Consider the following 17,875-nt stretch of genomic DNA (forward strand, 5'->3'; position numbering starts at 1 on the left):
AAAGCTAACGAGTATATGCCTACTATGTAAGTTATATTGTTTAAAATTACATGTGAACATACAGACTGCTAGTTTTTTAATCTAAAAATTGTAGGCCTACTAAACTAAATGACCAAATATGGGTATACACATTTCAGAATGTTTTGGCAGATAATGCTGCTTGTATAAATAAAAGTATTTCGAAGCCAGTGTCCCAGCTTACAAAATCCACAAATTCTGAAACTTCTGAGTCCAATACCACAAATTGTCTTCTGATTTAGCAAGGAGACATCTTTCATAATGATGATAATCATGTATTGGATTCATATGTAAATAGGGCAAACAAGTCAAAATTGCAAAAAGTGTCCCACATTACCCTAATTAATGATTGATGGGAAATTTACGAATGTGAACTGGTGTTGAGACTAATTATTAGTCAGAATATGAACAGTATGTATATCTCTCTCTCTCTCCCATACACAGTGTGTCAGGTAAGATCGCGTTGTGTTTAGTCTCGCGAGATCTGACCGCCCTGCTCCTAACCGTCACAGTGGTCATGTGACCCCGCAGCAGACAGGCCAGTCTCGGCTTCCTCTCTTTTGGCTCCAATGTCGGAGGTGTTTGTGCCTGGAAGAAATGGACTTTGGCAATGCAAGAATTTGATCATTCAGAGATCAGATCAGTTGAGTCTGTGAATGGCGCCAAAACAGGACCCTAAACCTAAATTTCAAGAAGGTCAGTACAGAAAGAAATAAGAGGGATGAGTCCCTGTGAGCGTCTCCTGTGGAGGGGGGCGGGTTTGTTGTTGTTATTACTGCTGTAGCTCGACAATAGTGGTCTCCAGGGAGGGAGATATGGCTCCACAGCTTCAATTAAAGCCACTATATTGTGTTAATTGAGTAAAAACGCATTCAAATTTTGAATTATATTACAGAATATCGTCTTAAATGAAGCTAAATGTGCACAGGATGTATTACCATGAAGCTAATCGCCGAGCTAGCTATGCATGAGCTCACTGACACAAAAGATGCGCTCAAACCATGTCAGACCAAAATGTAGCAGTTTAAAATGATGCTAAATACCTCCAGGGCAGTCTAACCAGTTTTCACGCAGAGAATGTGATCCAGTATGGTGGTAATTGTGTGTTTTCCCTCTCAGTTCTCACACTGCGTCCTCTCTCTCTCTCTCCTCCTAGGTGAAAGAGTCCTGTGCTTTCATGGGCCACTGCTCTATGAGGCAAAGGTTTGTTTTCAACACTGTGTCTGTGTTATTAGTCTATTATTAACATGATACACATTGCTGCCAATACAGGCCTGTGTGTTTTCTTGTTTTACAGTGTGTAAAGATCAACATAAAGGATAAGCAGATTAAATACTTCATTCATTACAGCGGATGGAACAAAAAGTGAGCTGCATGGTTTTCATACCATATAGTCTTTTTGTTGTTGTCTGTATTCACCTCAGATCCCTCGTTGTACTCATTGTCTTTGGGATCTGAAAGAAATCAGTGAGGATACTTTTGTTTATCAAATTTTCAGTGTGACTGGAGTTCTAAAGGTTTTTGATGTTTGTCTTTCACAGCTGGGATGAATGGGTTCCTGAAAGCAGAGTTCTCAAATATGTGGACAGCAACCTTGCGAAACAAAAAGAGCTTCAAAAGGCCAATCAGTAAGTCTGCTTTAATTTCCATGTGTGTAGAGAACGCTGCTGTGAGAAGTCTGTCACTGTGTAAAAATAATTATCTGATGTGACATAATTAGTGAGCTAGTTTTTGCCCCAAAAAGCTTCACAATTATTAAATTAATAAACCCCAAAATCATCCGTTAACATGAGTTGAAATAAGTTGTTGTTGACAGTACATCTTCAAACGAAAAAAAACAGAACTCTGTACAAACAGTATATTGGCATATACCAGTAAAACACTGTAATAGTTATTCATGTATTAACTTTTTCTCCTTATTTCTTTCACAGGGATCATTATGTTGAGGGAAAGATGAGGGGTTTAGCACCAAGCAAGAAGATTGCTGCTGTGCAGCAGAAAAATGTTGATTTGTAAGTGTCAGCCTTGTTTTTGTTTCCACCTCTAATATTCTGACATATTTTAACTTGACTGTGTGTTGAGTGAAGAAACATATAGCAGCGGTTACATCTTATTAGCACTTACGATGCTGCTTTTGTCTTTGTTTTCTAGGAAAGTGAAAAAGGCAAAACAGAAGAGTAAGTGAAATGTTTTCTACATGGCATGTTGGTTATTAACAGCTTTAAGTAAAGTAAATTCTATGTATTGGCCCAAACTTGGAAAACCCAAAGTCAGATGTGAAGTCAGATGAAGTGCAACTTGTCACGGTGTTGTCCATGACCAGAATGGCACCATATCTAAACTATTAAAACTAAGTGTGTGATTGAAATTTTAGCTATTTCCTAATTATTGAACCTTGTGAAAATGAATACAGTGGCATGTCGTTTGCCATTCTGGCATATTATATGTTTTTATACAGAGCAGATGTGACAGTATACAACCCTTTTTGTACTCATGTGGTGATATTTCAGCAATACAATCAAGTATAAGTATATTACATTGAGTTCATTTTCAGAGACTTTTTATATTTAGCCTTTATCTAACATGTGCTCCACTGTGTAGAGTAGTTATAAGGCACTCTGAATATATCATCTTAATCTGTTTTAATAATTTTGGCAGCTAAAAATACAGACTACATAACCAGTTTTCATTTACCTGCTCTTACCTTCTAATTTATAATCTGTAATGGGTATCTTGTTTAGACCAAGGGCCGGGCGAAGGTACTAGCAGTGGAGAAACGCCCCAGGGACCACGGAAGAAGAGGGCGCGAGTTGATCCCACTGTGGAGAGTGTATGTATCATCACTTATCAATAACTCTATGGATCCACATGAATACACTCACCTGATTATATAGCTTAAACAATCACAGCAAAGCATTTCTCTTATGTATTCAATTTGGGGGGAAAACATTGATTTAAGGAGACATTTTGGCCACACCTGATTATTTAACCCAAGAGATCCTTTCACAGAGGTCTGTACATTATTTACAGCCAAAAACATACACTCCAGACTTATGTATCTTGGTGTGTGTGTGAGCAGAGAGGGAAAAATATTGAGATTTGAGGTAGGGCTGGGCAATATATCGATGTTATATCGATAAAGTGATATGAGACTAGATATCGTCTTAGATTTTGGATATCGTAATATTGTGATATGTCCTCAGCATTGTCTTTTCCTAGTTTTAAATGCTGCATTACTGTAAAGTATGTAATTTTCTGAACTTATCAGACTGTTCTAGCTGTTCTCTTATTTACTTTTTACCCACTTTGTCATTGTATCCATATTACCGATGATTATTTATCAAAAATTTAACTGTGTAAATATTTTGTGAAAGCATCAAGAGTCATCTCTACATTATTGTTGCAATATCGATATCGAGGTATTTGGTCAAAAATATCGTGATACTTGATTTTGTCCATATCACCCAGCCCTAATTTGAGGGTAAAAATGCTGTGAAAGTTTTGAAAAAATGTCCCCGTCGGTTGACAAGTTGTTTGAGGACGAGGTCCATTCATTGATTAATGTGACTGCTGTCTCCTGTGGGTTACAGCAGATGATTGCTGGGACCCTTTGACCACAAGTCTTTTCTAGTGTACCCACTGTGTCCTTCAAAAGGTTAAGGTTGTCACAGTAAGCAAGAAAGAACACAAAATGTGCAACCTGCTGTCAGCAATAGAAATAATTATGACCTGCAGACAGACTACAGTGTCAACAAAAGGAAACAGTACGTATGTCATTAAAAACCTGGACATTGGAAGGTGGAGGCTGAGAGGGGCATTATTCTGTTCTATAAAGCAGTGTGGGATGCTGGAATATTACTGGTTGAGAATAAAATAGCTTTATTTAGACAGTTTGCATTCACCATCATGACTAGCACCAGTATTAATTCATAATTCAATATATAATTCAGTTATGTCAAGGAAATTATACATAGCCTTGTCTTTAAATTATTACAACTGGAAATTTAAAAAAAACTATACTGAATTGTGAACTATCATCTTTGCTTTCTACTGATTTTTAATTTGAGTCTTGTATGTGATCCTGTTTGTTTCTATGTGAAATACAAACAAGGACATGTAAAATGATCTTTACAGAAGCGGATTTGGAAAGACACCTACTGGAATAATTAACAGACAATATACAAAAAACCCCAATTAATGATATATTTATGTGTATTTCCAGGAGGAGATGTTCGCCAACCGTGTGGAGGTAAAAGTAAAAATCCCTGAAGAGTTAAAACCCTGGCTGGTGGATGACTGGGACCTTATCACCCGACAGAAACAGGTGAATGCACACACACACACACACACACACACACACACACACACACACACACACACACACAGAGGGCCACATTTGCTGTTTACGTCAGCTCTGATTAAACATGTGACGTTATAAATTTGGCTTTACAGGAAAGACAATGTCAGTATTAAAAATTCATATGTCTTGCTTTACCAGTGACAAATTAAAGGATAGAAACACAACGAACTGTAACAACTACCTTTAGAAGGATTTAATCTGATATGAACCCGGGAGTGAAGCGATATCAACCCAGGAAAGGACAGGAAATTAATGTGCTCAAAAGTCTTTGTCTCTTTTTTTTCTTTTTAATTAGATTTGTTTACTCCTGGTGGTTGCCTGCAGCTGGTACTTTGAAATTATAATAATTGTGATAGCCTAACTGCGTGAGAGGTCAAGATGAAAAATCACATAATTGACAGCATCAGAAACAGGAGCTGTCATGAAATAATCTCCGGCAATAGGTGGTAGAGTAGCAAGTCATACACCAAAGGAATAAACAATACTTTGCATGCAGTATACAATGTAGCATTGGCAGTAAATATCACAGTTAATTAGAAAGTTATTTCCTTTTAGACAATTATTCATCTTTTAGTGAGAGTGTCTTAAACTTTTATTTTATTTGTGGATTTTACAGTCTGACAGAAACAAGATCTGTTCAGAGATTATCGGAGTTGGATCTGAGTTCTCTCAGAGACCAATAAATCATGAGCATATTGAACCTGCCTGAGTACATTTTAGCTTGTGGATTCTCATTGCTGCCCTCAGGATGTAGCTATGTTCTACCTGCCTGTAATTAATCATTGATCTGTGTTCTTTATCACCTCTCCTGTCTGACCTTTCAGTTCCTCTCGGGGCTGTTTTATCAAATGCTTTTTATGCTTGTACAGTCTTATTACTTCGTCTGTCTTTTTAGGTTGTTGTGATATTTATGGGTAAATGGACTGCATTTGTATGGTGCTTCTCCAGTCTTCCAACCACTCCTAATTTACTCAGAAAGTTATTGATTAACAATCCTACATTTTTTTTAAAGGTTATAACCTTTCGTTGTTTTTAGCTTTGTGATCATAATTTTTTCTTTCTTTCCCACTAATGTGTGTGTCTGTTGATCTATGTAACAAGCAGCTGCACTTACAGGGATGAAAAACAAGCTGTATTGAACTGATTACAATTCAACTCAACTTGTTTGTGTATGAGCTGGATAACAAGGATCATTTTCTGTTGCTTACAGTTATTTCATCTGCCTGCTAAGAAGAATGTAGAGACCGTGTTGGAGGACTATGCAAACTATAAGAAATCAAAAGGAAACTCGGACAATAAGTAAGAATAAACAACCTACCTTCTTTCAAATTATGTAAAAGCAGAGAACCGTTGGTACACTGTGAACATGAGTTCAGCTTCATATTGTGTGTTCAACCCATAATGCCTGCTCTTACATTATATTCATGCGTCCTTCTCCACCAGGGTCCTTAGCTTCCCTCTATGGAATGCATTATAAGTAGTTTATATACAATTTTGTGCAATTTGTCCTGCGTGATGCACATTAGCTCTCACTACCTCAGCTATAATTCAGCATCCTTCTACATTTTGAAGTGTTTTGATGTTTTTTTCCTCATGATTTTATTCCTTCTACAGAAACTCATATATATGCTACGATCCATTTTACTGCCATTTTTTATAGATGTGTTTTTCATTTCTTCCTTTAATACCATGAGATTTGATTCATTTCAATACATTTTGAAAAACAACTCACTGAGTTCTTGATACTTTCTTAAGATAGAACAGCATGCAATGAAAACCATACCTAATTTCATCTAAACTGTGTTGTTATTGCATGGTAATGTGAATGAAGACAAAGATTTGAAAACATTTACTAGACTGGTGCATTCATCTGCTCTCTGAAAAATCAGATAAACCTTTTTTTTTTAAAGTTAGCAGGACTGATTTTTACAAAGTTTTTAAGGAATCAATAATAAAGTTAATTCACATTATTATTACTTTTGCATTGTCCCTGAGGTATTCTTGTATTCATTTGGGATCTTATTTAACAACATAGTTTGTGAATTTGTTTCTGTACATCTGTAGCGTCTCAAGTGTGATTTTTAAATGTCTTTCTTAGCAGGTGAACAAAGCAGGCCGACAAACTTTTACATTTTTAAACTGCATCACAGCACAGCAAAAACATAAACTTTGATACACTTAAAACTTTCCTATCTCTGCAATGTTCATGGAAGCTCTCTCCGGAGAAATGCATGACTTTTCTCTCTCTATCCACTCAGGGAATATGCAGTAAACGAAGTAGTGGCAGGGATTCGGGAATACTTCAACGTCATGCTGGGTACTCAGCTGCTTTACAAGTTTGAGAGGCCGCAGTATGCTGAGATCTTAGCTGAACACCCAGACATGCCGATGTCCCAGGTGTATGGAGCACCGCACTTGCTGCGACTATTTGGTAGGGACCCTGGACACACATACATCAAAAACACACACACGCATACATATAAAGTACGTAGAAGTCAGAAGTTTGGACACATTTTCTATCTCAAATGAGAAAATGTATAAAAATGTTTGTACTGTCTTGTACTCTGTATACAATACACAGAATAGAGTGGCGGTTACTGACAAACGAGCACTGAATTGTCACATTGAATTGTGTGACTGAATCAGTCGTTTTGTATGGAGGGTGAAGTTCCTGTTTGTGCCATTTTTCATGATATAATGTGATACTTAGAAACTTATTCTCATATAGATACAAGGTTTGTGGGAGTGAATTAAATGCTGCAATTTCATAAATTCTTGTTCTTTGTCTGTGTGAATGACTCAGGCATAGAAATGTGAAATGTCCTCTACAGAAGCTTGGACACTGTAAAGTTTCTGAGCTTCCATTGAAATACGTAATCAGATTACTTTCAAGGTTGCTGCTTACCATTTCTAAATAGAAGCAGTATGTAGCGGACTGAGGCTCAGCAACTTGAGTGTATCGTGTTCAGATTCTTTTGTCTTTGGAGTTTCCACTGTTTAGTCCAGTCCTAAATGAGACTTTTGTCCCAGATCATTCTCATAGTGGCAGCAGCAAATGAATCCTCGGTCTATGTAGTTTATCAATATTATTATTGGTTATTTTCAGAAATTACATACTCATATTTTAAAGTAATAATGCTGTAACAACAATTTAGCAATAAGAAGCATTTTATGAGCACACATGTAGAAATCAGATACATATTACCAGTAATAACCAGGTGAGTCAGCCAGTGTGTCATTTACTTTGATGCATTTTACTGATATGAACATTTGCTTTTAATTATTGATAATCGCAACCCTTTTGGTTTTACGGAAATTAGATTGAATATATCTCACTTTAGAATCTACTGAGACGACTCAGTGTGATATTTAAAATGACTCATCTCATTTAATTACCGATCTTAATGAACACCGCTGACTTCACAAATCTACAGTCAGGCATCCATCCAAGAATATGCAAAACTGTCCTTTAGGTTTGTTGTGTTTTCATTGTAACATTAAGACAGTTTGATGAGAATGAAGCTGGTCTGGATTTTTTCTTTACCATGTACAGCAGGATACATACTGATGAACAGATGTGATTATGATTCCCACCTTAGATTTAAAAACGAGTCTGTTATAGATAGGGGTACCACAAGATTATTTTGTCTGAAAATTGAGTTTCATTTGCCATGTTAGAATATTTTATACCTATTATCCACTCAAAGTACTCACCAAAAACTGTAATGTTTTCATCATGTCAGTACTTGTCATTTGCTTTGTCTTTAACTCCAAAATTCTACCTTTAATTACTAAGACAGTAGATTCATACAGAAATAGAGCTGCAACTAACGATTATTTTCATCATCAGTTAAACGTTTGGTCCAGAAAACAGTTGAAATTGTCCGACACTTTCCTAAAGCCTATAATAACGCCATCATTTTCATTGCTTGTTTCATTCAACCAACAGTACAAAATAAAACTAAGAATAGCAGCACATCCTCACAAATTACAAGCTGCACTAGGGAATGTTTTGCCTTTTTGCTTTAAAACAGTTTAAATGAATGGTAAATGGACTGCAGTTATAAAGCGCTTTCTAGTCTATCTATACAACACATGCCAACATTGACTCATTCACACACACACATTCATACACTGATGGCAGCGACTCACACCGGCACGCAAGATGCCACCCTGCTCCTCAGGAGTGACATAATGCTTTTATTGTGTTTCTAATGCTCACTCACGCATTCACACACACACATGCCACCATTGTGAGCAATTTGGGGGTCAGTATCTTGCCCAAAAACACTTTGACATGCGAACTAGAGGATCCGGGGACAGTCCTTCTGAATAGTGGGCGGCCCGCGCTACCTCCTGAAACACATGTGCCCAAATGATTAAACAATTACCAAAATAGTTGCTAATTATTCTTTTCAATCAGCTTATCGTTGCAGCTTGACATAGAAGTACGGTGTGTTATTTACTAAACGTTTGCTCCCAAATAATGATGATGATGGCGTTAACTTAGGTTTTATCCTTTTTAATGAAAAATCATGGCATGGCATCTGAAATGTTATGTTAGATGTCTTCTGTTGTCTTTCTGCATTATTCCTCACATATGTTGCCCCCTCACTCCTCCCCACAGTTCGTATTGGAGCCATGCTGGCCTACACTCCACTGGATGAGAAGAGTCTGGCTTTGCTGCTCACTTACCTCCAAGATTTTCTCAAGTAAGGTTTGATTCCCACCACACCATCAGAGACTCCATGTCATATTTGGCTGATTCTCAAATGTCATGTTACATCCACATTCATATTAGTGCAGCCAGGCTTGTTCAAATCCCCAAAACATAAGCCATGAAATTGATTTTCTGCTGTGGAAAACATTTTTGCTGTGAGTGACAGTACACGCAACAACATTTTGTGACAGATAGATCTAACGTTTGGGTACTTTCAAATGTGATTCATGTGTCATGTTTGACTCTTTTTGATGAATTATGTATCATAAAAACAAAGACAGTGTGTCTTTATTTAAACAGCACTACAAACACACAATCACTGAATACAACAAATGTTTCTCAACTGCTTGATGCTAACATAACATGATGACAGTACATATTTTAGAAATGATTGTGGCTATTTGACATTATTAATGCAGTATTAGAAACAATAAAAATCAAATGCTTAGAGTTGCAACAGTTGATTAATTGTTAAGTGGATTGAATGAGAATAAATTGTCAATTCAGTAATCGTTTTTGCCATTTTTTAAAGAAAAATGCCACATCTTTGCTAGTTGCAGCTTCTTAGATGTGAAGATATGAGAAACATCAAGATGGCAAACTAAATATCTTTGGCTTTTGGTCTGTTAATCAGACAGACATTTGAAAACGTCACCATAGTCTCAAGGAAATGATATGAGACATTATTGTAGTATTTTCTGATATTTAATTGACAAAAAATTGTTGTAAGCCCTAGAAATGCTATAATGGTTACAAAGCAGAGAAAAACTCTAGTGCAGAAAAAAAGCACCTGGATTGCCATGATCTCCTTTTTCATGTGGGACTGAAGTCACAGATGTTTGCTAGTGTGGCTTTCTTTGTGAGCAGCATCAAAGGTATAGTTAATATAGAGACACTTCATCAGCTGTAGAAAAGAAAGAATAACTAACCTTGGTAGAGATCCATACGTTCTATACCAGACACATTTAACATTAATGGTGCCAATGTCTCAACGCACTGCAAATGAATACATTGTAAAGTATAACCTGTAATTGCAGGTTTCCTTTTCTGTACTCTATTGAGTCAGACAAGCAAGCGGTCTGAGATTTTCTACATCTGCTGTCACTTGTGATCGAATCACTTGAGACACATTTTAATGGCAGGTGTGAACAGGGCCAGAGACACAGAGTGACAGTATACTGAAGTGTCTGCATGCGGATAACAACCCCATTTAGTTTAGGCTGGTGTAAAACAAAAGCTTGAATCGTATCTAAACTACTATTAAATTCACCTTCTGGACCTGAAATGTCAAAGTTTTCTCGTTGTATCTATTGATGCCGGAATAGTGAAAAGCCACACCTTGCAATGTCTTCCATTTAATTCCAAAAGAGAGTCACATTTGAGGATTAGCAATGTCAGTTTGTGTGATATCAACTCTCTACAATTTTATAAAATAAAAACATGTAATTATATCTTAAAGCAGATTTCCTCTTAAATCTGTTTGCACTACCTGGTGGATTGCTTTGTCTCCACTTCAGCAAACAAATCCTGCATTTGCTGTTAAGAGCGTTTCCTTATCTTGTGACATTTTAAATGTTCATATAGGCAAATCTGGAGCCAGAAAGCCTCCACTATCTTATCTTGATCTATAAGTTACTTTTTATATTGTGTATACATGTGTTGGAAGTTCTGTAGCAAGCTGGACATGAGTACTGTGATGTTGTGAAAGCTGCATCTTTCAGTAATAACCTACTCTAAAATGATGATCAATCTATCCTTTTTCTTCAGGTACCTGGTAAAGAATTCATCCACCCTTTTCAGTGCCACTGACTACGAGGTTGCCCCTCCGGAGTACCACCGCAAAGCTGTATGAGAGCTCTCAGCACACAGCGCTCCTATTGAGGCACGACCCCTCCCTCTCCCAGACCACCTGTAAAATAATCATTTCCACCCTTCTGAGAGCAGACATGGATGGGATTTTTCACTTGAATTGATATGCTTCCTTTACAAAGGTCTCAGGAGCTTGTCGCAGCTAAGAAATAAAAATACCCCATGATAACCTTTTCTTTTTTTTTTTAGCTAAATCTCTCTCTCCTTCTTTCTCCCCCTTTTTCCTTTTCCTCTCACTCCTCTGAAAAGACACAAGAAAACTGTGTTTCTGTTACCACGAGCAGCCCTTTTGGTGTTTTATGTGCATTCCATCTAATAGATATTTGTTACTGTTGCATGTTTGTATTCATTCGTGTTTCTTCTGCCACATGAGGTGCAATTTAATGCTGAAAAACACATGGTGAGCACTCAGCAGTTAATGTTTTTTGTATATGTATCTTGTGTATTTGTATCAATTTGTAAGAAAAAAATGTTTCTACACAATCACTATGTCCTTTACTGTGGTTTGTTGTTGTAAATAATTCAGTAGGCCTGCTTTTCTTTCATGATGCATTTTGCAAAGTGTCACTCACTGATGAAATAAGCTAGAACATAATGGAGGAAAATGTCACAGTGGCATGAAGGTTCAACTCCCTACTGGACCTGAGCACATTAGATACCAAAGACTTACATTGTAGATGATAGTTTTATATTCATCTGGCAAGACAGTGAGCAGAAACACATCCATCTTTCATGCACATAAATTAAAAATAATATGCAAGTGTCACACAAAGGAGAAGACATCAGGACTATTCTCAGTGATAATGCTGCAGACAACATTGAAATGCCCAGAACTACTCATGTTGCACGGAGTTCAAGATTTAACATGACACATTACAAAATACATATCCCAAATTCAAAGTGGATACATAATTTAAAATAAATGAGTAATTGCACAAGAAACCCTAAAACAAAATCAAAACCTGGAAGCTTTTTAAAACAAATGTGCAATACTTACAATTACTGCCATCAAGAGTCCAATTCCTCACATACTAGCATATGCATAGATGGTTTAAATTTACATAAAAAGACCAGTGCTTGTAATTACCAGTCATTCAGTAGAAGGTTACAGTTGGGGGAGAAATATGCTTAATATCTGTTTTATTCAGCTCATTATAAGGACCCTGCTGTGACTAACAATAATTCTGGCATAGAAATAGAAATCATATATCTTAGAATTGTAGTGAAATATATGTTATGTAGATTCAGCCCAATATCAACTGGCAGGTTTTAAGGTGGGTTCTGTTTTATTAACTTATCTCTAGGACCCTAATTAGTGTCTAGTTTTGAAGACACAAAAAGTGAGAAGAGTGGCTCAAGTCCCCTATGGCTAATTTTTGCTCCAAACTCCCAGATTTCAGATTAATGCCACCATTATATAGATGAATATGTATGGGCTAGATATTTAAGAAACACTATTGTAAGTGCGATTAAATCCACATTTTCCTCCATACGTGGACACACTGTGGGTATTATAAGAGAAGACTTTGACATTCAGTGACTGAACCCCTGTAGAGTCTGATTTACAGTCTGACAAGGATCTCCACGTCTGTTTCTTTGGGCCTCCATTTCAGAGACTACAACTGCATCTCCATGGTAACGCTGTTGCCACGGATTCATAGACAAAGAGACACATTTAATGGCTGGCTGCATTTAGTTAAATATTTCCTTGAAGTAGGTCTAAAGAATGTCATATAGAACAATATAACAGAGGGCCCAAAGGCAGCAACACAGAGCAATATCCAGCCACTGCTTTTTATTGACAGATTTCTTTTATAGTGATGTGGAATGTTTTCTAGTGGTTACCATAAGCTCTACTAAGTTTAAGATGAATTTATTCTCAATCTATGATGTGTCCCTGACCATGAGGGATAGTTATTTCAATGAGATCAGTGAACGTAAGGGGGAAGATTAGTGACCACAAGGGGGCAGCATTTTCTTCCCCCTTTTGATTGATTGCCTTAAAAGAGCACATTTCCATCTGTTGATTTAACCTACTTCCCTTTTGTTTTATTTTTCAAGTTTATGACATTATAGTCCTTATGTGACACAGTTAATTTATATTAAGGACATAAATCATAAAACAAATACCAGTAAAATGAAAATTACATGAGGTGCAGTGTGGGTTTCACAATATAAAGGTGCTCTTTCTAGTGCTGAATCTACATTATTTCAGTATTTATATATCTCAATTCAGTATCTCAGATCAATAATGAATCATCTCAACTCTGGACTACTACATTTGCTTTGCTCTCATGTTTGTCTCTGTTAAATATTAAGACTACGGATACAATATAATGAATTAGTGTAAACTCAATATAGATACAGGCCATTTCAATGTGAAATTAAGTTCTAGAATAATCTCTTTTTTCAGAGCACCAATGGAAGAAGCAACACTTCCAGACTCTGGTGAGCTTTTCTATTGCAAACGCTATCATATTACAGTTTATAATGTCATATCTCTGTCCTATCCTATTCTGTACTCTTATTCATTTATATAAAATGGAAGGAAATTCAATGACTAATCGCAGCCATCACAGTGTTGAACATAATCAACACTTACTTTTATTGAGTGTCTTGTTGAAGTGTCCTTGAACAAATCATGATCTTTTTTTTTACATTTTATATACTGGTGTAAATCAGCTAAATGCCTCTGTACCTTTAAGTAATGTATATAATACTGTGAACAGCAACTTGAAGCATTTTTCTTAGTTATTTCAGATATTTATTTAAAGCAGCAGCAGATGTAGATATAGGAAGTAACCATAGGTAACAGATAACTGTAAAGTGAGGCTTACTAAATAGTTTTCCAGTTTAGAAAAATTCAAAATATGATTTAACAGTGGCTTGCTATAGAAAGACCTTTAACTGGGATATTATACATGTTTATTTCTGGACTAGTGAGTTGAAATGTTTATTTTGTGTAGTAAATATATTTTCTATTTTTCAAAATGTATAGTCACAGTAAGATTACGGTGTAATATTTGTCTCTTAAACATAACTATGGTGTAGCGTCTTACTGTTTGTGAAACTATTTGAAAATGAAAGCTCTTTATGTGCACAATAACTACCATTAGCTATAGAAACAATAGTCTCCATTTGTGTTTTGTTGCTCAGTAAATAATGCTTTAAAAACTATATGATGTTTTTCATCTCTACTGAGAAAGTGTGGTTGTATGATTGAAAAGAAGAGTTGGTTATTTATACAGGAGGGAATGTGAGTCATATTTAAGATGTATGTTTGTTTCCCTACCAAATCCCTGTATGAGCCAGCCCGCAGTCTTAGATCCTCAGGTGAGGGGCCCTTCTGGCTGTCCCAAAGTCAAGGCTGAAATCTAAAGGTGACGGCGCCATCGCTATCCGGGCCCCTTGGCTTTGGAACAACCTGCCTGAGGAAATAAGGCTTGCAGAATCTGTAACTTCTTTTAAATCACTTCATCACACAATTTCTACAGACTTGCATTTATGTAATGTCATTTTTTTTATTGTTACTGACTTTTATTTCATTTATATTACTTTATTGTATTTTTTTTTACTTTTCATCATCTCCTTACTGTTTTTCATTGTCTTCCACTTTCATTTTGTTAATGTTGGCCTTGTTACTGCTCTCTGTATTGTCTTTGCACTGCCTTTGCTTTGTGTACAGTAAGTGAGGTGTTAGTAACACATATTACAGGTAAGGAGGTAAGAGACAGCACAGGTAACTGGACTACCATTGTTATAACAGGTTTACCTATGTTTATTCCAAGTAGCAGACAGTTAGGTAGTCAGTTCAATTAAGCTATCTATTTTAAGTGTCAGTATCAGATGACAGCTGTCTGTAGGTTTGTGTAGCCTACGTTTCCAGGTGTTTCTCCCTCCAAGTAAACCTGACGTCACGCGTGTCTTTCCTGCCCTGTCCCAGGATGCCTCCAACTTCTCCTAATAACACTACACAAGGAAGTCCCGCCCACCGCCGTAGTCGATTGGATAGAAAATCAACCGGCCCGCGAATGTTCCAATCTGATTGGCTGAGGGAGTTGCTCATCAAAGTGTGAGTTTGTGGTTAGGCGTCAGGTGAAACTCGCCCTGTGAGAGAAAAGAGGGATAAAACTCACTCCGGCTTATTATTTTTTTTGGTGGGGGGGAAGTTTGCCTATTTTCTTGGTGAACTTACTCACCAAAGGAGGCCTTTAACGTCAAGAAACCAACGTTACAAAATGAAGAGCCTCAAGTATCGATTGAAAAAGCACGAAGTTACCATCACAGTAAGTTGAAATCTGTTGTCTTTTTCTGACTGAGTTTGCTGCTTAGTATCCCAACCTGTTACTACGGAATTAGCCGCTAGCTGGTTGTTCATGACCACCACCACTACTACTACTGTTAAACACTGTGTCCGTGTACCGGACTTCATTATTGGTTTATAACTCTGATCTCCTGCCCCTCAACAAACCACGTTAACCGCGGTCTTGTTCCCACGGCTGCTGCGGTCTGGTCTGAAAACACACCGGTGTTAAGGTTTAACTGGTGACCGTGTTAACTGATGACTTTCCCATGAAAGCCTTTGATTGTAGTTTAATACTTTTTTAAAATACACAATTATTTGTGATCAAATCATTCATGTAAGTTAAATTGCGTTCAGACGACTCATTCACCTCTCGTAACGTAATATAACGTGAGAAAGTCACCAGTTAACACGGTCACCAGTTAAAGCGAAACACCGCCAACCAAGTTGAGCACCTGCAGCTCCGCGCGGCTGGCTGGTGGATGTGGCCTGACGCTGTGATTACACCAGGGCCGTAACTAGCTTCTTTTTTTTGGAGGGGGGGCTATGCAAAATCCTCACTAACTCTGAAAATATATTTTTAAAAAGTCTGAATGAGCATGAAGCACAACTTTAACTTGTATGGTGTGAATGAGAGCAACTACTACTGTCAATTTAAACAACTTTAAATGAAGAGTTTTTGCTAGCTACTTACTACTTGTCAACAGTTAACAGATTATTAGATGGTGACATATAGTCAGTGAATGCCATTTATCATCCTCTGAATTCATTTATCGGTCTCATGAAAGTGGCTCCAGCCTGCAAGCTCCAACACAGAGGGTTCATTTGTTTTTTAGACCTGCCTAGCATGTGTGGGCGGTGGTCTGTTAGCCTGTGTTTAATACAGTGTATTACAACAGAACCTGTAGGAGGATGTTAGTTAAAGCCACTAAAAGCTGTAAAGTGATGGAAAGTCTGTATAAACACTATTTCACAATTTAAGGGTTCAGTTAAACCACATTTTTGTACAATTAGCTTCCACTACAGCTCTGGGTTTAACTGTACACGATTTAAATTTCACCATTGTGAGTTTAAATAATGGTCAGATTAACACATGATTGCATGTTGTAACCAAAAGAGTCAATTTATATTCCAGGACAAAGAAATATGTTGGCCTAACGGCACCACCTCATTTTGACCTCATTTAGGATTCTGGTTGCCTGAGGGTAGAAACTCTTCCTGAAGCCTCTAAGTGCTGGCCTGGTGTATCCGGTACCTTCTTTTGGCCACAACTGGGAGAAAAGGGCATTATGATCTTTAATGATATCCTGTGGGTGGGGTGAAGCACCGCCTATTGTATGTTAGGGATGCAGAGGTGAGAAACGAACCTCTCTTAGCCCGGTCATGTGGTCATGTTTGGTGCTGGTTCCGTACCTGAATCGCTTTGAATGGAGCAGCTCACCAAACCCATGTAGGAGAGGCTGCTTTTAGAGGATAGCGGCTCAGTTCAAATACAATCAGATGCCAGTTTAGTAGGTCAACTTTACTCTAATTAACGTGTAACAGCACAGCCCTGCAGTAAATCCAACCCTCATGAAGGTAATAAAGTTGAGTTTATGTTGAAACGGTTTCTAGATAAGTGTTGAATGAGAGTTGTCTATATTTTTAAAACTGATACCAATGCTTTTGTTTGCTTTTTGTTAACTACACAGTATTTAAATACTACAAAAATCTCTCAGTATATTTCAGTATAAAATTAAACTGGAGCTGCAAGTGATTATTGTCATTAATGATTAATCTGCCAATTACTCCCTCCATTAATTGTTTATGTCTATAAAATATCAGAAAATACAAAAAATGGCCATCGTAATGTCCCAGATCCTAAGATCGCATCTTCAAACTTCTTGCAACTAATGACTATTTCATTACTGATCTTCTGAGTTCATCATTATGTCTCTAAAATATCAGATTATAGTGAAAAATGTCTTGAATTTCTAAGACCCCATGGTGAAGTCTTAAAATGTCTATGTTGTGTCCAATCAATATTCTAAAATCATTAAAATGTCCTTTTATTATCATGTAAGAAACAGAAAAGCTTGAAAATCTTCACATTTGACAAACTGCAGCAAGCAAATTTTTGGCATTTTTGCTTAACGAAAAGACCAAAACAGTTACTTGATTATCAAAGTAGTTGCAGATTTTTGTTGATCCAGTAATCTTTCACTCTAATCATACATACAGAAAAAGGAAAATGGCACTTTTGAGAACCTGAAACCAGAGAAAAACGTCATCCTATCACCTCTATCACAAACTTCAACCTCCAAAATGACCTTAAAGCTGAATTAATACCCTCTATAATGGTGAACATATATTACAAGGTTGCTCTTTTTACCTATATCTAATAAACTGTCCTTTGAGTGTACATCCCTACCTAAAGGAAATACAGTAATATTTGCGCTACATGTAAAAGGCTTGAAACATTACATCAAAACCTCATGTTCCTATTGTATTTAGCCACCAAGGCGTCATGGCGCCGCGGACACACTATAAATCCCTACAAGAATGTTACAGTGATTTTTTTTTTCCAAGGTTAAGGCTGCATGTGATGAAGCAAAGAGTATTGTAT

The 17,875-nt window shown here is 37.0% G+C and overlaps 2 protein-coding genes across 3 annotated transcripts in view; both read left to right on the forward strand.

Moving 5' to 3' along the window:
• Nucleotides 1-542: 542 nt before the first annotated feature.
• LOC128364097 (mortality factor 4-like protein 1) lies at nt 543-11,402 on the forward strand. Of its 2 annotated transcripts, XM_053324595.1 has the most exons (12): nt 543-714; nt 1,175-1,221; nt 1,316-1,383; nt 1,560-1,646; nt 1,950-2,030; nt 2,170-2,195; nt 2,760-2,848; nt 4,241-4,342; nt 5,589-5,677; nt 6,637-6,809; nt 9,006-9,090; nt 10,866-11,402. In XM_053324595.1, the coding sequence occupies exons 1-12, from the start codon at nt 675-677 to the stop codon at nt 10,948-10,950; spliced, it is 972 nt and encodes a 323-aa protein (XP_053180570.1). In that variant the 5' UTR covers nt 543-674; the 3' UTR covers nt 10,951-11,402. The 2 variants fall into 2 exon arrangements, with proteins under 2 accessions (XP_053180570.1, XP_053180576.1); XM_053324601.1 differs by lacking the exon at nt 1,316-1,383 and having other exon boundaries at nt 576-714.
• Nucleotides 11,403-15,110: 3,708 nt separating this feature from the next.
• Nucleotides 15,111-17,875, forward strand: part of uacab (uveal autoantigen with coiled-coil domains and ankyrin repeats b) — a 42,943-nt gene continuing 40,178 nt past the window's right edge. Inside the window, exon 1 of the mRNA XM_053324570.1 lies at nt 15,111-15,253. Within this exon, the coding sequence (XP_053180545.1) occupies nt 15,206-15,253 (48 nt within the window). The 5' untranslated portion in view covers nt 15,111-15,205. The remainder of the gene's footprint in view (nt 15,254-17,875) is intronic.

Source organism: Scomber japonicus, chromosome 1, assembly GCF_027409825.1.
Source record: "Scomber japonicus isolate fScoJap1 chromosome 1, fScoJap1.pri, whole genome shotgun sequence".
Lineage (NCBI taxonomy): Eukaryota > Metazoa > Chordata > Actinopteri > Scombriformes > Scombridae > Scomber > Scomber japonicus.